Source organism: Mirounga leonina, unplaced genomic scaffold, assembly GCF_011800145.1.
Source record: "Mirounga leonina isolate KUSES-001 unplaced genomic scaffold, KU_Mleo_1.0 Mir_104, whole genome shotgun sequence".
Classification (NCBI taxonomy): Eukaryota; Metazoa; Chordata; class Mammalia; order Carnivora; family Phocidae; genus Mirounga; species Mirounga leonina.
This window is the reverse complement of record NW_023270231.1, coordinates 3,270,407-3,290,482: the sequence shown is the minus strand read 5'-3', so window position 1 is coordinate 3,290,482 and position 20,076 is coordinate 3,270,407. Positions and strand designations below refer to the sequence as shown.

At 40.3% G+C, this 20,076-nt stretch overlaps 1 protein-coding gene across 2 annotated transcripts; it reads left to right on the top strand.

Moving 5' to 3' along the window:
* The first annotated feature begins 4,612 nt into the window (after positions 1-4,612).
* On the top strand, positions 4,613-14,156 carry MED7 (mediator complex subunit 7). 2 transcript variants are annotated; one of them, XM_035013131.1, is made up of 2 exons: positions 4,613-4,680; positions 12,022-14,156. In XM_035013131.1, the coding sequence occupies exon 2, from the start codon at positions 12,039-12,041 to the stop codon at positions 12,738-12,740; it is 702 nt and encodes a 233-aa protein (XP_034869022.1). In that variant the 5' UTR covers positions 4,613-4,680; positions 12,022-12,038; the 3' UTR covers positions 12,741-14,156. The 2 variants fall into 2 exon arrangements, with proteins under 2 accessions (XP_034869022.1, XP_034869031.1); XM_035013140.1 differs by lacking the exon at positions 4,613-4,680 and adding an exon at positions 11,313-11,612.
* Positions 14,157-20,076: the final 5,920 nt, after the last annotated feature.

Here is a 20,076-nt window from a genome sequence, read left to right as displayed (position 1 = left end):
AGGCATCTTTAAGGAGTAAACTTTCCTTTCAGTTCTGAAAATATAGCCACATAAATAAATATTTCTTACATGCTATATTTTCACTAGCCCCTTTCACAATATGAATTTCATACCATTATTTATTTGTAGTTTATTGTAAAGAACACCAGACTGAGAGTTAAGAGTTCTAGATTCTAGCCTTGATCCTGCTATTACCTGAAAGACACTGCACCTTTGGGTCCAGCAATTCAATTTCCAGGAGTTTATTTCAAGGAAAAAATTGGACAGATGTACAAACAGATATGCACCAGGATGTTCATCCAGTGTATTAATAATAGCAAAAATTAGAGGAAGATAATTTCACACAATGGGGCTTTGGCTAAATAGACTGATTTATCCTTCCATGTCACACTGTGAATTCATTTGAAAATGATGATTGAATTCATTTTGTTACTTATACAATAAATGTCCATTGAGTACTTGCCAATTTCAGCCACCTTTCTAGGTGCTGAGAATGTAGCAGTGAATGAAACAAAGGTCCTAACATTCATGAACCTTGTATTTTGATGGGGAAGAAAGACAATAAAAATAAATAAATATACTTCATAATATGATATCACTTCATAATATGATATCATAATATGATATCACATATAAGTTCTATGAAGAAAGAATAATGCATTGTAAAGGGATTGGGGCATCCCCCAACAGAATGATTAGGGAACCTACTATTTTATATAGTGACCAGGAAAGACCTCTCTGAGAGGATCACATCTGACCAGAGACCTGAATGAAGTGAGAAAGTGAGGCATGTCAATATCTGTGGAAGAGCGTTCCAGGCAAATACAATGCCCCTGAGGCAAGAGTTATGGTGGCAATTTTGAGGGAAAGAAATAAGGCCTGGAGAATAGTGAGCATGGAAAAAAAATGGTAGGAAATAATATTGGGGAAGCAGCCAAGGACTGGGTTTTGTAGGGCCTTATATAGGCCATTGTGAGGACATTAGATTTTTATTGTAAATATGACAGAAAACCTTGGAGAATTCTGAATAAAGATAAGTCTTATATTTTAAGACTGTGATAAGTAGGCTAGGGAAGGACAGAAGTAGGAGCAAGGAAACCATTTAGAAGGCTATTTCCGGTTTCCAGTCCTGTGGCATGGTACCATGGCAGTAGGAATGGTGAAAATTGGTTATATTTGGGACTTTTACTTATTCTAAATAAAAGTAATACAAAAAGGCAGGTATGGTAGTCTCAGAGAAAGAGGAGTAAAATATCTTTAGATTTGAGTCTTTGCAATTGAGTGAAGTGCAATTGAGTAAAGGATGTGTGATAGTGTTGGTTAAGGGGGTCCAGGGATAAAGGAGAGTGTGTTGTCAGGGCGTGGATATCACCTGCATATTATCACCTGGATGAGATCCCACTAAGAAGTGAGAACTGAGTGCTGGGGCAATTCAAAGGATCAAATGTGCCAAATGTTGCTGAGCGTGGAGTAAAATGAGGACTAAGAATAACCATGGGAGGGCCTGGTGTAGGTCACATTGAATAAGGAAAGGGTTAAGGTCCAGGCAGGAAATATAGGAGGCCCTTGACTCTTCTGACTAGGCTCACGAGGGGGCTACGTGACCAGGCTCACAGAAATCCCAGATGTGGAGAAATGCTGAGGCGTACAAAACCAGAGATAAAGGGAACAAATCAGACTGCCTGGCCCTGAATGTTAGGGAGTGTTTCATTTGTTTGTTTGTTTTTTTGCAGCTACATTGTAATCACAGAAACTGACCAGACCTCAAAAGAAGTAAGCCATTAAGGATGTTATCAACCATCCTTGCTCAAACTAAGACAGCACAAGATTTTCAAGGCCACAAACTTCCTGGTCATTTCTCAATAAAAGACTGCCAGTGAAAGCCCACAGTGGCAACCCATTTGGGACCCCTCTCACTCTAGAGAGTTTTTTTCTTTCCTTTCTGTTCTCACCTTCACTTAATAAACTTTCACTTCACTTCACCTTTCATTCTTCCACTCTGTGAGACAAGAATCCTGCAACCCTGTAACAACATTGGTGTTAGTGGGGGAGAAAAGTCTGATTGGGGTATGCTCACAAGTGAATGGATTTTTTCAACAAATACATTGATATGGGGGGAAAATTGAGATGGAGAAGGCTATTAAAAAGAACCACAAAGGGGTGCCTGGGTGGCTCAGTCGGTTAAGTGTCTGACTCTTGGCTTTGGCTCAAGTCATGATCTCAGGGTTGTGGGATGGAGCCCTGTGGGCTCCATGCTGTGCCAGGAGTCTGCTTCTCTCCCTCTCCATCTGCCCCTCTTCCCGCTCACATGAGCGTCATGTGCTCTCTTTCTCTAAAATGAATAGATAAATCTTAAAAAAAAAGAAAAGAAAACCATCCAGGTCCAAGGTGGAGTCACTTGCCCCCAGGATAGCAAACTAAGACTTAATTGCAGTTTCAACCTTTCCAGGAGCGGAATTTTGTTATTATTATTTTTTTAATTGTTAATTTTTTAAAAGATTTTTTTGAGTTTTTGATCTGAATTTTTAAAAAAGATTTTTATTTATTTATTTGAGAGACAGAGCGAGAGAGCACAAGAAGGGGGGAGTGGGAGAGGAGAGGGAGAGTCAGGCTCCCGGCTGAACAGGGAGCCTGATGTTGGGCTCCATCCCAGGACCCTGAGATAATGACCTGAGCCAAAGTCAGATGGTTAACTGACTGAGCCACCCAGGTGCCGCAAGGAGTGGAATTTTATTTATTTATTTATTTATTATTTAATTAACTTATTTATTATGTTCAGTTAGCTAACATATAGTACATCATTAGTTTTTGACGTAGTGTTCAATGATTCATTAGTTGCTTATAACACCCAGTGTTCATCACAACACATGCCCTCCTTAATGCCCATCACCCAGTTACCCAATCCCCCCAAGCTCCTCCCTTCCGTAATCCTCAGTTTGTTTCCCTGAGTCCAGAGTCTCTCCTGGTTTGATTTTAAACCGATCCATCTGGAATTTTCTGGTCAGCACCAAATGAGGTAATCTATGGCATGGGACATTGCCCCTCACTCCCAAAGGAAGAAGAGGTAATCTTCACAATAAGGCCCCTGCTCTTCCCCTTAAGGCAATGTGACCTTGAGTGAAACAAAACTTTCTTTTGCTAATAACTTCTTTGCTGCACCCTCCTTTCTATAAAAACCTTCCATTTTATACAAATCCTTAGAGTTCCCGTTTACTTGCTGGGTGGGAGTCTGCCCAATTCATGAATAGATTAAGATAGCCAATTAGGGGCCCTGGGTGGCTCAGTTGGTTAAGCGACTGCTTTCGGCTCAGGTCATGATCCCGGAGTCCTGGGATCGAGTCCCGCATCGGGCTCCCGGCTCAGCGGGGAGCCTGCTTCTCCCTCTGACCCTATCCCCTCTCATGCTGTTTCTCTCTCTCTCTCAAATAAATAAATAAAATCTTAAAAAAAAAAAAGATAGCCAATTAGATCTTTTAAAATTTACTGGGGTAAATTTTTATTACTTAACAGAACCTTTAGATTAAAAGGTAATTGAAAGACACATCAGCCAGTCACAAAGGCTTATTGGCTCCTGAAACAATTGGTGTCCAAATAATGACTTGATTTTGATGATTTTTTTTTTTCTTAGGGATAGAGAGGTGGGGAGGGAGGGGCAGAGGGAGAGAGACAATTTCAAGCAGACTCCAGGCTGAGCACAGAGCCTGACTCAGAGCTGGATCTCATGACCCTGAGCCAAAATCAAGAGTAAGATGCTTTAACTGACTGAGCCACCCAGGCGCCCCTGATTTTGAGGATTTTAAGTAATTACTAATTTATTTTTAAATGAAGTAATGGTTCTGTGTTTATAGGGGAAAATAAGAGTCCTACTTGAGAGATGCATGTTGAAATAATGTCTGGCTTTAATGGGTAGCTACTCATTGAAGGTGGATGAGTACAATTCTGTCTACTTTTGTATATACTTGAACCCCATAATTTTGTAAAAAATGAAATTCAAATAATCTTATTTTAAAGAGGTAAAGTTGAAAACTTTTTATCAGAATAACCTTATTTTTTATGTCCAATATGCTCTTGTAAGATCCCCACGAATTTATAAATTTGTGACTTATGAAAATTACCTCCGAAAGAAATCTTTGATACATTTTTTAATTTGTTAATCTGTTACCTGGAAATATAATTACACATGCTTCAATTTCTAAATGAGAATAAATATGAACGTATAGTGAAGAAATGGAAACTGAGAATGTTATTGATTCCCAATCATGTTCACAAATATTTCCTGATTAAAAATAAATTTAATGTTACTTTTGACAGTGGGATTAGATATAATTTTAAAAAATTAAAACATCTGCTTATCTGTATTTTCTAACTTCATGTAAGGCATACGGATGCGTTCTTTAAAAAGGAGTGAAGCTACCAGTTGCTACTTTTACTGATAGAAAGTACTAACACATACGCCCCCACCTCCAATCCCGCAGGCGACTAAACCTCCAAAGTGCGGGGAGATATGCGCAGGCGCATTAGCAAGCTATTGGTTGGAGGAGGAACTAGAGCCTCAGCTAAAAGACAGCTCTTTCAGCCAATCAAAGGGTACCGTCAGGGGCTTCTTCCTGTAGGAGGCGGCCGGAAGTCGGATTTCGGTTGCGGAGGCGAAGGCGGCTACGGTGTAAACGCTGAGCTGAGGTAAATGGGCGGCGACGGCGTGGGGCTTCGTTCGGTGTGCATTTCTCCTTCCGGACCTCGCGGCTTCCTCAAGGCGGGCTGGGAATGGGGAAGGCTTGGCGCGGGGTATACTCTCTCACCTTCCTCTCCCGCGTCCGTCGGAGGTTGCCGCCTCTCTGCTGCTCGTGGGGAGCCGGGTGGAAGGTGCCCTCGGTGGGCTTTCTCTGTGTGGGGAGGCCGAGCCGGACCTCAGGTTGGGAGACCTGAGTTCTAGTTCTGCGCGCCGCTGGTTTGCTAATAAGCTGTGTGGACTTGGCGAGTACTTTGGCCTCCGGCTATTGTCAGCTTAGAGTGACCATCCCTGCCCTCCCTCCTCGGGGAGAGATGCTGAAACCGGCTGAGTTAGCCGGGGGGCGGGGAGGGGGCCTGTGTGAAGGAGGCCGGCTGATCCCAAGCCTAATGGCCACATTCATCTGGAGAGTTTTTTAAAAGCTGCTTTCCAGGGGCGCCTGGGTGGCTCAGATGGTTACGCGTCTGCCTTCGGCTCAGGTCATGATCCCAGGGTCCTGGATCGAGTCCCTGCTGGGTGGGGAGCCTGCTTCTCCCTCTGTCTCTGCCTCTCTCTCTCTCTCACTCTCATGAATAAATAAATAAAACATTAAAAAAAAAAAAAAGCTGCTTTCCAGCGGCCCCATTCACCGTAGACGAAAGGAATCACATGTCTGGGGGCGGGACCCTAGAATACCTTCCTTTTTTGGTTAAGCCCCTAGCTTGGAAGGTAACACTATAGAAGGTGAATCTGGAGTCAGGTAACCGACTGTAACGCCTGGCGGTGGTTTTACTGAAGATACTGCCTTTGAAAAGTTCATTCTAGAGAAGTGATAGAGAAATAAACATAACTTCTGTAATATGTCAAGTTCCTTTTATGCAGTTAAGATTCATGGTTTACTGACTCAAGAGAGCTTATACTGTGTAACGAAAAGGACCCAGAACAAGAATTCTTGCTGTGCTTTTTACTAGCCTTTTGACCTGGTGCAAACACTTCTCTGAAATGAAACCTACAGTAGTACTTAAGAATTTGTAGGAAGACGGAGAGGATTTAAACGCACCTGTCCCGGAGTTGGCCTTTGGAAAATGGCAGCTTGAAAAGAGGGATGCACGTGGTGTTGGGAAACACAAAACAGGACGCCCGACTAAAAATGCTTGAGTGAGGTGAAACTTGGGCTGTCTGAAAGTGCTTTTGAAGTACTAGATCAATGCTAATTTTCGGATTTTGGTAGTAGTATGGTTATAAGGAAACATTCTTATTTGGGGGAGAACAGTAAGGCAAGTGAGGGAAAATGTTAACATTTGGAGATTCTGGGTGAAGAATATGGAATGTTCTTTGTACTTTTAATTCAGCTTTCTATAAATCAGAATTTACGTTAAAAAATTGTCACTATTTGCAGCTCTCCTGTGTTGTAAATTAGTGGAACAGGACAGTGGGTATAACCCCCACCCTCACGAAGTTTTACCCCTTTTTCCTTAAGGGCTGCATAATATTATATAGAAATATTTTATCCACTCATATTGATGAAGTCATGTATTATTTCTGACTTTTCGTACTCTTCAAACATTGCTGCATTACACACCCTTAATACACATTTTTATGTACTTGTGATGTGGAACAAGTGATTCTATACCTTGGGGTTGGGAGCAGTAAAGATAAGGGAAGTTCCAAAAGGACTTTCATATGTAAAGACTCGCAGGATCCTGGAGGAGTGTTATAATCTGCCTATCTCAAGTATTTGTCAATGGGCTGCAGTTTTATAAGGAGATTTAATTTTATCTACATTCCTTCTGCCTTTGTTTCCCACCTTTCTTCATTCAGAAGGTCATCCCACTTTTAGAATAAGGCTTATAGCTGTTCTGGCCCTGTAGGGAAACTGGTTGGGGTGGAAAGGACCCACTCACCTCAGTTCTCACAGAAGCCATCATCACAACCACCCCACAACATTCTTGGGTGGTGGGCCAGTACTACCCAAGAGAATATGGGAGAATTCTCACACACAGCTGACAGGAAACAAATATATATGTGGAATTTAATTTGGCAGTATCAAAATCTTAAATGCTGATATTCTTTGAACCAACAATTCTACTTCTAGAATTTTATCTTGTAAAAATATTGGTACAGGCGATGTGGGAAACAAGAATTACTAAATTTCCTTACCACCTACACCCATTGACAAGTCCTTAAAAGAGGCAGAGTGACATTCCTCTAGGGATTCAGCTGCCTTGATGTTAATATTTTGCTAAGGGCAACAGGTAATCTTAGCCCAACCCCCAGGATCCTGTGAGTCTACTTTAATATATAAAAATTCTGTTGGAAACTTCGTCTCTACCCCCAGATACATGTTAGCAATCATCCCTGAAGTATATGACCCACTACTGATAGACATCTGAAGGGTCTCATGACTTAGTTTTTACTAACCAGTAATAAATGACCTTTTCTAACAATAGCTAGCCCCCTCAGGATCCTGGAAACTTTGTTTCCTGGGAGGCTTACACTATCCCTAACTCCCTCCCAACTTTATTTAATGGGCCACTCCTCAGGACCCCAGTGCAGTTCTTTCTGCCCACGGGTCCTGTCCCCGTGCTTTAATAAAACCACCTTTTTGCACCAAAGGCGTCTCAAGAATTCTTTCTTGGCTGTCGGCTCCAGACGCCATCAAACACCAAAAACATTCCAAAAGAACTACATCAAAAGGATAATGTGACCTCTGCTGGAATCCAGCGCCTGTCACATGGAAGGTGTTCTATATTATGTAAATATATAGTATTATATTCCATAGTGATGGAATATTTGAAATCTTGATAGTCTGTTAGATGAAAAGCATCCTTTTTAGAAATTTGCTTTTAGAAATGTATTAGTCTGAATATTTTCCTGCCTTTATTCAGCATATGCTTTTCCTCTTTTGTCTCTTTTTCTAGGTTTTAAAAAATAGAGGTTAAAAAAAAAACCTCATCCTGGGGGCTGTCCTGGGGGCCTTTATTGAGGATCTTCTGGGTGTTGAGATGGTGGAAGTGGAGTTGTGTACAAGATAGGCAGTTCCTGAAGTCCTGGTGCTTTCCTTCTGGTGGGGGTGGAGTCAAAAAATGTTTTTAAAAAGTCAAAGTAAAATTTCTAGTGTTTGCTCTTGGTTAGCTTGCAAGTATTTTTCTTCTAGAAGAATGGGATTGTCTTTTAATTTTGCTTATGATGCATTTTCCTATTTTTAGATTTGTTTTTGGTAGTTAGATCTGTTGGTCTTTTGTAGTAGCCTTAGAACTTCGTAGTTACTTTTTGTCTGTTTTCCTTGATATTTTAAGCAACACTAGGATGGAGTGAGTGTTTTGTTTATCCTTGAAAGATAGTATAGTGTAGTGTTTGAGATCTTAGACTCTGGATCCTTTACTGATGAGGTTTTGGGATACAGGTGAGGTTCAGTGGAGTGGAGTCCAGAGCCGACGACGTTTTATTAAAGCACGGGGACAGGACCCATGGACAGAAAGAGCTGCTCCACCGGGGTTGTGAGGGGTGGCTGATTTTGTACTATGGGGTTGGGGGAGGTAAGGAAAAAGGGAGGTTTCCAAAAGAACTTTCATATGCTAAAGACTCACGGGATACCGGAGGCCTTGCCATTGTCAAGTTAAGGTGTTTACCCCTCTAGGAGGGCATTAACATTAGTTAAGGTAGTTGGAAACTTCCTGGAGGAACATTACGCTGCCCACTTCAAGTATCTGTCAATGGGCTGCAGGTTATAAGGGCATTTAATTGTATCTACATTTCCTTCTGAAAGCTAGGTTATTGATAATAGGAATGCTTTGTTCTTGTAGATTGCTAAGACATTTATAAACTGAGGGAGACACCTGTCTTGTAGGATTGTGATCTAAGTTAACTGTTTTTCCTTTAGGGCAGCCAGGCGTGCCTGAGGAATGTCACATGTATCCTGGGGGGGGGGTTGTGGGGTGTCAGCATCTGCTTTGTCATCAGCTTGCCTTCTGTTCCCTGATCATTTACTACTTAATCTGCGACTTTATGCAAGTGGTTCAACCTTTCTGAGCCACAACTGTCTCATCTCCAAAATGGAAAGAGCACCTTTTCTCACAGCCCTGAGAAAAGTAAACTGTCTGGCACATAGTATGTACTCAGATATTATCTGTTGTCAAAATCATCATCCCTGGATACTCATTGTCCTATATTAGACAAACAATAAAGAATCAAAAGAGTGAATACACTAAGGATGTTTGTACATATTTCCAATTCCATTGATTTGGAGCCCTCTTGAAATGGATGAAGCTGCTCAACAAATATTTATGAAGCTTATGTGTGCGCAAGGTTGTGGGCGTAGAACTATGATAGAGTCCTTCCCGTCATGGAGCCTATAGTCTGGCCAGGGAGAGACATCAGATACTGGTTCAGAGAATAAAAGAGGGAAGGTAGGATCTGGTTTTGATGACTAATCAACTAAGTTATTTCTTTAGAGGTTACATTTTAAGCCACTGCCTGAAGCAGGGAAAAAAGCATATGAAAAGACCCAAAGGCAGAAGAAGTTGGTATAGTTAAAGAATAGTGTAGAAATACTAGATTAAAGACAGTATTGCTAGGATATAATGAAAGAGAAGGAATGTTGGATGAAAACAGTTATGCTGGCTATTATGTGGAAGAACAGTAGTGAAAGCAAAAAAAGAGCCCTGGGGAAACCATTATATTCCTGGCAAGAAGAAATGGTGGCTTGATCAGAACTGATGAACTTGAGATGGTGAAGGTGTGGAATCAACAGGACTTGATAAATTTGTGATGATGGGGGGGGGGTCTGAATATTTTATGAACCACCCAGGAGTTCAGGCAGTCTGGATTGGAGGCAGAAAGTACAGAGTCATAAACACAGAACAGGGTTTTTCCACTTTGGCACAATATTTTTTTGACATTTGGGGCTGGATGATTCTTCGTTGGGGGCTGTCATATGCATTGTGTTTAGCAGCATCGCTAGCCTCTACCCATTAGATGCTGATGAAGTTTTAGAATATAAGTGAGGTTCAGTGGGGTGGAGTCCAGAGCTGACGACTAAGAGAGAATTCTTGAGACGTCTTCGTTGCAAAATGGTGGTTTATTAAAGCACAGGGACAGGACCCGTGGGCAGAAAGAGCTGCTGCCCCGGGGTTGTGAGGGGTGGCTGATTATATACTATGGGGTTGGGGAAGGTAAGGAAAAGGGAGGCTTCAAAAGGATTTTTGTATGTTAAAGAATATTCACAGGATACCGGAGGCCTTGCCATTGTCAAGTTAAGGTTGTTTACCCTTCGAGTAAGGCATTAACATTAAGATAGTTGGGAACTTCCTGGAAGAATGTCACACATGTCTCACCCAGGATTGGGGGTGGGGGTTGGTTGCAGGGTGTTGGGCTTACGCTTTGTCTTCAGCCAGCCTTCTGTTCCCTCATCAATGCCAGTAGCACCCCATCCCCCAGTTGTGACAAGTAAAAATATCTCCAGACCTTGCCATATGTCTCCTGGTGGTCAAAATTGCCATTGGTTGAGAACCACTGGTAGAAATGGTGTTTTATAAAAGCCATGGAATTGACTGATATAACCCAGGGAAAATAAAAAGCAGAGGTCTAAAACTATTGGCCCAGGGGCGCCTGGGTGGCTCAGTTGATTAAGCGACTGCCTTCGGCTCAGGTCATGATCCTGGAGTCCTGGGATCGAGTCCCGCATCGGGCTCCCTGCTCGCAGGGGGTCTGCTTCTCTCTCTGACCCTCCTCTCTCTCATGCTCTCTCTCTGTCTCTCTCAATAAAATTTAAAAAAAAAATAAAAAAATAAAACTATTGGCCCAAAGACGACAAAGATTGTTGTAGACAAGTTCTTTTTGACTCCACAGAATTTGATAATCTCTGGAATTACCAGTATTTACAAATTGAGAGATTTCTGCATAAAATCTGATTTTTGCCCTCTTTTAAGAAATCAAGAAACTGAGGAGCAATGAGTTCTTTCCCACATGAATGCTAACGGCTGGAGGCTTTGAGATTTGGCATTCATATGCTTAATTCATATGAATCCCTGCCCCAGAGTACTTCACTGTTATAAGTTGCTTGCCTATTCCCTTTGGCACTTGAGTTTTTGATTTCTTAATTTAGAGTGAGAAGAGGGCCCCAGAGCAACCCTCTTGAGACAGGTCAACATTAAAATTTGGGTAGAGGAGTGGCGCTAGAGGAGATTGAGAGGGAGTGGCCAGTGAGGTAGGAGGAAAACCTAAATGGAAGCTCACAGAAGCTGAGGGAGAAGGGACGTGTGTTGAAAAAAGAAAATATTGCTGAAAGATTGAGTAAAATCACCTTAGAAGAATATCTATTGGATTTGCTCATGTGGTGGTTGTTGATAACCTTGTTGAGCAGTTTTTGTGGAGTTAAGAGGTTGAGGCCAAATTGGTTAATGACAAAAATGAATATGCAGAAGCAGTGAATTATGAATTGGTAAAATTATAGTAGATCATGATGCCTTTGACCACCGCCTCATTGGTTCTCAGCAGCATCCTGTTCACTGCTGTGGCTTGGTAGTACCTCAGGGCTGCTCCACAGTTGCCCTTAGTACCTCACAAATTCCCAGAGTAAAACTGTCTCCAGTGTATTTGTCATCTTTGCTGTTGGATGGTGGTGGTATACCTTGAAAATCTGATAAGATCAGTGTAAATGAGCAGTCAGGGTCTTCTCGTTTTATCATATACCTAAGCTTAAAATGGAACCTCTATTTAGAGCATATGTATAGAGGATACATTTGGGTTTGGAATTCTGCAGTTGATATAAAAAAGTTAACATGTCTATAAAAAATGTAGTGTACATTGCAGGGAAAAAGGTATGGAATTGCATCATCGTTTCATCAAAGAAGCTCAGGTGATGATACCAGCTGTCTGAAATATGGCAATGTTGATGTTATAAGTAAGTGTGTGCTTTTGGAAATCAACCTATAATATAAAACAAAAGTGATTGTGATATGAGATGGGGAGATAGCATGTGTGATTTGGCTATAGAGGGGGTAGAGAAATGACATAACTGGTGAGGGGTGTGGGATCCAGAATTTATCTGTAGATGAAAATACACTACATACATTTTTTTTGTGCCAATGAAAGTCTTAGGCAGAGAAGGAGAAATAGTTGGATGATTAAAGATATAATGCTAATTAGTAAAGATGGCAGCCTTTCCATGTTGTTTTAGAAACTAAGGAGATCATTTTGTCATGGGCCCCAAACTGCCAAGGAAAAAAAAAAAGGAAAATACTGTCTGTAGTCACCCAGTGTGACAGGTTTGTTTTGTAGCTCTACTCTAAATCTTTGGTTTCTTTCCATAGGTTCTTGATCTTCCGCAATGGGTGAGCCACAACAAGTGAGTGCTCTTCCACCACCTCCAATGCAGTACATCAAGGAATATACAGATGAAAATATTCAGGAAGGCCTAGCTCCCAAGCCTCCACCTCCAATAAAAGACAGTTACATGATGTTTGGTAATCAGTTCCAATGTGATGATCTTATCATCCGCCCTTTAGAAAGTCAGGGCATCGAACGGCTTCATCCTATGCAGTTTGATCACAAGAAGGAACTGAGAAAACTCAATATGTCTATTCTTATTAATTTCTTAGACCTCTTAGATATCTTGATAAGGAGTCCTGGGAGTATAAAACGAGAAGAGAAACTAGAAGATCTTAAGCTGCTTTTTGTACATGTGCATCATCTCATAAATGAATACCGACCCCACCAAGCAAGAGAGACATTGAGAGTCATGATGGAGGTGCAGAAACGTCAACGCCTTGAAACAGCTGAGCGGTTTCAGAAGCATCTGGAACGAGTCATTGAGATGATTCAGAATTGCTTGGCTTCTTTGCCTGATGATTTGCCTCATTCAGAAGCAGGGATGAGAGTAAAAACTGAACCAATGGATGCTGATGATAGCAACAATTGTACTGGACAGAATGAACAACAAAGAGAAAATTCAGGTCACAGGAGAGACCAGATTATAGAGAAAGATGCTGCCTTGTGTGTCCTAATTGATGAAATGAATGAAAGACCATGAAGGATGTTTCTTCTTTTTGCTTTTCTCTTTTCCTTTTCAGTAAATGGTATATACTCATTAATTTGCTCTTGGAGTGTCTTAAAAGAGCTATAACTAGAAGTCATGTGAATGGCTTGACTCCAACTTTATCAATTATGAGATGTCACAGGCATTGTACTGTATGGCAAACATAGGGAAATGAGTATATATGTATACACTAAGAGTAATCACCTTGAAAAGGAAAGTGCTGCGATTGTGTGGAACATTCCTGGATTTGGAGTTTAGCTCATGGTCTCAGGGTCCTGGGATCGAGCCCCGCATCAGGTTCCCTGCTCACTGGGGAGTCTGCTTCTCCCTCTCCCTCTGTTGTTCTCCCTGCTTGTGCTTTCTCACTCCTGTTCTCTCTCTCAAATAAAAAAAAAAAAAAAGAATCACTGATAAAGGTAGTACCTTTTCCAGAGGTCTTCTTTTAATTCTTCCCTCAGTTCTTGGTTCCAAGTATACCACCCTTCAGGGATTTGCTGTATTGAGGTTTATAGTCCTAGAGCTGGTGAAGTCCAGTTTAATGTGGCCAGAGGCCTATTTTGTATATGAAACATTCATGCATCCTTTTCTTGGGAGTGTAGACTGTTGCCAAGTAGATACCTCTCTACTAGACAGGCAGCTAGTTGGGCAATGTTTTTTTCTATATGTGTTTGATAAAGATTTTTGGGCACTGGGAACATAGTCCAGGCTCTCAAGATTAAATTGAAGGGGGGAAAGGAGCACCTCGTCTGTAGGGGAGTAGCTGGATGTTGCATAACACTTGAGCAACTCTTCAAAGAAATCTCTCCTTTGGCCTCAACCATTTTATAACTTAGGATGTTGGGCTAGGAGGTACTAAACCAATTTTTGGCTGCTTCACAATTCTGGACAAATCTAAATGAGTCATGTAAGAGTCACATCATTTGTGTAAGAGTGTGTGTGTGTGTGTGCGTGTGTGTGTATGTATGTATGTAGGTAGGGAGGATTAGGGGTTAAAATTCCATGAGGAATCTAATTTGACTTTGGGAGGATCTGATCTTGGAGGCCTGGGTGGCACCTGACTAAAACTAGAGTGCTAATGTGAACTGCAATTACAATGAGAGTGGGAACACTAGTGGTCTTATAGTTGTTACAAGTTTAAAAGTTACAGTCTTTCAATCTTGTGAGGGTCAGAAAACATCTCTGCCTACCTAGTTATAGTGAATATTCCTGATAGACGGATTCCTCAAAGTGAAATCTCTGGAATAGCCTGGCACCTCTTGAAATTACTGATTCCCAGACTGCAGAGATTCTGATTTCATTGTTCTGGGGTGGGGCTTTGGCACTGGTTTTAAGAAATCTCTAGATGGGGCGCCTGGGTGGCTCAGTTGGTTAAGCGACTGCCTTCGGCTCAGGTCATGATCCTGGAGTCCCAGGATCAAGTCCCGCATCGGGCTCCCTGCTCGGCAGGGAGTCTGCTTCTCCCTGACCCTACCCCTCTCATGCTCTCTCTCTCTCTCTCATTCTCTCTCTCAAATAAATAAAATCTTTAAAAAAAAAAAAAAAAGAAATCTCTAGGTGGCTTGACTGTGCAGTGGGTTAAAGGAATATTGTATTAGTACACTCTGCTCCACCTATTTGAAGCAAAAAGACAAATTTTTGAAAAGATAACTCTGCTGTTGCATGATTGAAGGATAAATTGAACATCCAAACTATGAAGAGGACTAGGAGGATTTCCAGGGCAACTGGGACTCAAACTTCATTCAGATCCTTTCATTGCTTCTCCTGTCTGTTTTCTTTCTGTTAGCTCCATTCTCTTTACAAACCAGCCTTTTTGTGAATGGATGGAAAACACAGCTGCTAGCAGTTCCCAAGTGTTGTCTTCAGGCACCACTGTTAGAAAAAAGGAAGACTAACTAACCAGCCCTGAGGGGGAATTAGGGGTGGTATTTCTGATTCTAGCTGGGCCAGTCAGTTGGGGCCTGAATCCTGTAAGAATTTGGCAGTCCCCAAAATGTCCATGTATGGGAGAAGGTAGTCCACCCACCTCTCAGGAAGTAGGTGCTGAGTTGGTCATATTGTAGATATCCACTATAAATTGAGCACATGTAAATTTTTGATAAAAATAAGCAGGTTGTGCTTATTTATATTCCCAAACTCCCCACCATCACTGTTCATTTATTAATTGTATCCACTTAGTGAAAATTGTGGTCCTCTGCCTGACACCGGTCTAGTTACCAAGGAAATGGAGAATGGGGAGGAAAGTGAAAGAAAGATAAACAAGAACACAAATGAATTAGTTTTTGAAGTTCTAAGTTTGTGTTTTAACTATCCAGCCATTGCAACACTCAGAAGAATCTTGCTTTTAATTTTATTCCTATTGCCTGCTCTAAATTCCTTGTCCACGTTATCTTTTCAAGTTATGTTTACATGTTCACATTTGTTAAGGGCTTTTGAAGGGAGCTTCATCTGTGCCGTGCTGTATTTCAAAGAACAGGCCTGGGTTGGTTCTGAGGTCACTGAAAACAGCAAGTACAAGTGTCTCTTGAAGAAATAAAAAGCATGATTTGGGTGAGAAAGGCTATTAATGGATGTAACGGAGATAAGAGGTTGGAGCTAGAGAAGCAGATGGAGGGCAGAGTACAGGCCTTAGACGGTCAAGGGAGGAAGTCTGCTTTATCCTAAATTAGATGGGAAATCAATGGCAAATATATAGAGAGTTTTGCTAGCGCTGTTACCACTTAACGTACATAAATTCGTTTTATCCTCACAGCATCCTAATGAAATCAGTATGACTTTTTACATCTATATTACAGATGAGGAAGCAGAGGTTCAGAGAGGTTATGTAATTTACCCAAGGTCACCAAGCTAGTGAGAGGCAGAGCCAGGATTGAAATCTAGTTTCAAAGCCTAAGCACTCAACCTCCATGCTTGAGCACCTTTCTACTGCATCATATAATAAGTCATAGTGGAGCCTAGAGTGGAATCCCATATGTTGACCCTAAAGTCCATACTCAAGACACTACACGATACTGGTCTAAGGGAGGAACAGATTTGTAGATGGAAATGATGAGCTTCCTTTGAACATGTTAAGGCGTTTATGTATTAGACTTCTTCAGGTATCTTGAGATACTGTGTTTATAGCGCTAATCTTCCTCAAAAGCCGCTCTTCGTAGGTGTTCTTCCACTTTATGAGACTGAGGATCAGTTTTGTGGCTTGCCCAGGTGGTGTATCCAAATTAGAATCTAGATCAGGAGTTGGCAAACTTTTTCTGTAAAAAGCAGGTTAGTAAATATTTTAGGGATTGAGGACAATAAGGTCTCTGTCTCAACTACTGAACTATACTATGGTAAAAAGCAGCCAAAGACAGTATCTAAGCAAATGAGTGTGGCTATGTTCCAATACAACTTTATAGACACTGAAACTTGATTTTAATTTTCATGTTATGAAATACTCTTGATTTTTCCCAACCACTTAAATAACCCTTAGCTTGTGGACTGTACAAAAACAGGCAGCTGACCATTTGGCCCACAGGCTGTGATCTAGGTGGTTGCATTGAAAACCCTGGAGTGTACTCACAAAACCAGTAATAGCCACAGAAATAAAAATTACAGGATTGTTGTAAGGCCTAAGTGAGATTGTGGCTACAAAGCACTTCGCACAATTTGTGGTATTTAGTAAGCTATCAAAGGTCATAGTATCTTTCCTGGTAAGTCCTTTGTTTTCATTTGGCATTTAGACTCAAGATATTTAAGAACTGTTTTCAAATTGCAATGTGATTAGTCTAACAGTAAGTGGCACTCTTGTCTCAAGTTTAGAAGCTGCCGCCAGGGAGTAGGCTGGAGAAATTCACGTGCTGCTTACGATACTGAGCTTGTTTTCATTCAACCAGTGAGACTTGTTGCCTGTGCCTCTGGCCTACAAAATCTTTTCTCATGCAGAGAGCAGGGTGTGAATTTTTCAAAATACTTAGTATTATGTTGTGAATACAAGTCTTGATCAGAGCCTTTCTCTCCTGGACAAGACCTGGGGAAGGCCTCAGCACTATTGGTTAGTACTGAGTGAATAATGACAGATGCTTCTCCCATTTGCTTAACACACATGACCAAGGTCTATGAAGCTGCTGGTTCCCTGTCCCCCACTCTGATTTGAGTAAGGGATGATATTCAAAGGATGGGAGTCAGATGGGAGGTATGGCTTGGTTGACCAGGAATGCATTGTATCAACTACAAGGAAAGATATCATTTGGGTCTTTACTGATTTTGTCATTCATTCATTCAACAAACATGAAGATCTGCTTCGAATACCAACCGTTAAGAGCCATTTAAAATGAAAACACTGACATGGAAAGATATTCTAGATATGATCAAAGCAAGTTTGTAGTCTGTAGTCTGAGTTCCTATTTGTGTCTATCTATATTCAAATTGGAAAAATAAAAATGATTTTGTGGATGAAGACATTGAGACTCAAGAATGTAACTTGCTATACATCAAGGACACGTCAGCTAGCAAATGGCAGAATTAAAATTCAGGTTTAAAAGAAAAGAGAAGACATGGTAGAATTGGGGCTCCACTATTTATTGGCTGTGTAGCCAATTGAAACTCAATTTCCTTAACTATGGTAATTCTTATACCCATCTCATTGGGTAAGTACTGTTAATGTTAAGAATGAAAGAGAAGACCCATCCTAATTCCTTTTTGAAACTCATTTGTCCCCAAGCAACATACACAGTTAGGTCTCAGGCTTGCTAATCATCTGTGCAGAAGTATCTGATCTGGAAGGGCTAAGGGGTTACCTGGGAGGCTTACGTGGTGCATGAGCCTGGGCTACTTACACGAGAGAGTGATAAAAAAAAAAAGGAAGGCACAAATAATAGCAGAAATGAAAAAGGGACATTCCTATAGATTTTATAGACCGTATGAAATAATATGAAAATATTATGGAAAACTTTATACCAATAAATGTGAAAAATTAGACTAAATGGACAAATTCTTATAAAATTATCAATATTGGTTTAAGAATAGAAACTTGAATAGCTCTCTAATGATTTTTTTTTTTAAAACATACCAGTAGTCAAAATCTTCTCACAAAAAAAACTTCAAGTTCAAATAGCTTTTCTGGCAAGTTCTACCAAACCTTGCCAGAAAAAAGAAAAACAAAACAAAGTTTATTTTATATAGACTCCTTCAGAGAATAGATAAAGAGGGAACATTCTCTTTTTATAAGGCTAGCATAAATAAAATACTAGCACATTCAACGCAGGAATATGTAAAAATAAAAGGTAATGTTTTATGGCCAATCTGTTTATTTTAGGAATGCAGAATAGAAAATTAGTGTAGTCTGTCACAATAGTAGATTAAAAGAGAAAAATCACTTGATCGTCTCAACAGATGCACAAAAGGCATTTATAAAATTTAGTATCCATTCATGAAAAAAAAATCTCTTAGATATTTAGGAACAGAAGAGAACTTTCTTAATGTAATAAACAGTAGCTCCATAAAACCTACAGCATAAGCACAATATATACCCCAGGTGGAAGCTGAAACCTTTTCTGTAAGAGCTGGAATGAAACAGGATGCCTGCTATCAAAACTTCTGTAAAATAGGAACTAGATTTTCTCTCCAGCATGGTAAGGGAAAAAAAAAATGTAGGATTGAAAAGGAAGAAACTAAACTCTCATTACTTGCAGGAAATATGACTCTACATAGAAAACTCAATATAATCTACAGATAATTTATTAATAAGAGAGTTTACTGGTTGGAGGGGAAAAAAATCACCATTCAAAAATAAAGTGCATTTCAGAATACCAAAAACAAATGATATAAAAAGTTAAAAATAAGATACACGTAAAATAGCATCAATAATATGAAGTACCCAGGAAAAAGTCAAGGTATAAGCTGAAGATCTCTATGGGGAAAATCTAAACATTTTATTAAGGGATATTAAAGAAAATCTGGATATAAGAGATTAAAACATGTTTATGGATTGGAACACTCAATATTGTAAAGAGGTCAAATTTACTCCACAAAGTGGGAGAAAAATAGTGTATTTACAGCAGATTAAATCAGCAGAGGACTAGTATCCAAAATATGTAAATTACTCATAATTTATATGAATAATTATCAATTTATGATAAAAAATTGAGAATCCCAACAAAAAAATGGGCAAAATAAGCATTTGTCCCCTTAGCATTCCCCAAATCCAAATGGTTCATAAACAAAAGAAAAAGTGCTTGTTAACCTTGGTAGTAAAGAGGAAAATGCAAATTAAAGACACAGTGAGATGCTATCATATCCTTTACCAGTTTGGGGAAAAAAAAAATCTGGTAATGTTAAGTGTTGATGAGGATGTGGAATAGGAGAAATTCTTATACACTGCTGGTAGATGTCTTGGGAAACAGGCATTATCTCATAAGTTTCAAAATGCATATCCCCTCTGACCCAGTAATTTCACTCTCAGAAGTATACTCCAGAGAAGGTTCTGTATTTGTGCACCAGGATTTGTGTACGGGAATGGTCAGGGTGGCATTGTTCATGATAACTGAAACAGAAGGTGAAGTGTTTATCTAAAATATAATGAACAAATAATTTGAGGCATATCCATTCCTGGAAAAATATTCAGTAATGAAAACGAACAACCTACAGGAATACACAACAGCATGAATGAACCTCACAAACACACTGTCGAGTGAAAGAAACAGAACACAAAAGCTTACAGATGATATGATATTCATATGATGTTCAAAAACAAGAAAGACTACATATAATTTTGGAATGCATACACAGGTGGTAAAACCATAAAAAGGACGAAGGATTATTGCAAAATTTAGAATAGTGATTATCTGTAGGAGAGGAGGAAGGTTTTGTGATCAGGAAGGGACACGTGGGCTTGGAGTGGGTGTCAGCAGAACTTGAAGAGACTGGCAATGTTTTACTTTTTGTTTTGGGTCCTGGTTACCCGGTGGCTTGCTTTATAAATATTCGTACACTATAAATTTATATGTGCAATGTCTTGTACATCTCTTATGTTTCCCACCAGACAAGAGAAGCTATATTGTGGCATCATCATGCACCCATCGTCTTGGAAAAATCCAAAAGTCCGACGGGACTGTAGCTGGCAAAGTCGTGGAGCATCCTAAGTGTTATTATTCTCGTTGGCAGTGAGAATGTCAGGCCGCATAAGTACTTTGGACAACTGCTCAACCACATTCTTGTAAAGTGGATGCCTATGAAAAGAGCAAAATGGGAATGTAGGTCAGGGATGAAGGGGGGGAAATAGTAAAAGCAAAGCAAAGCAGATAGCTCACCGGATTGATGAGGACTATGTGCCTTGAACTGAGGCGTATGATCAGCT

Bases quoted from the DNA above. Each gene is read 5' to 3' on its own strand.
- MED7 (XM_035013131.1), top strand. From the start codon at position 12,039: ATGGGTGAGCCACAACAAGTGAGTGCTCTTCCACCACCTCCAATGCAG.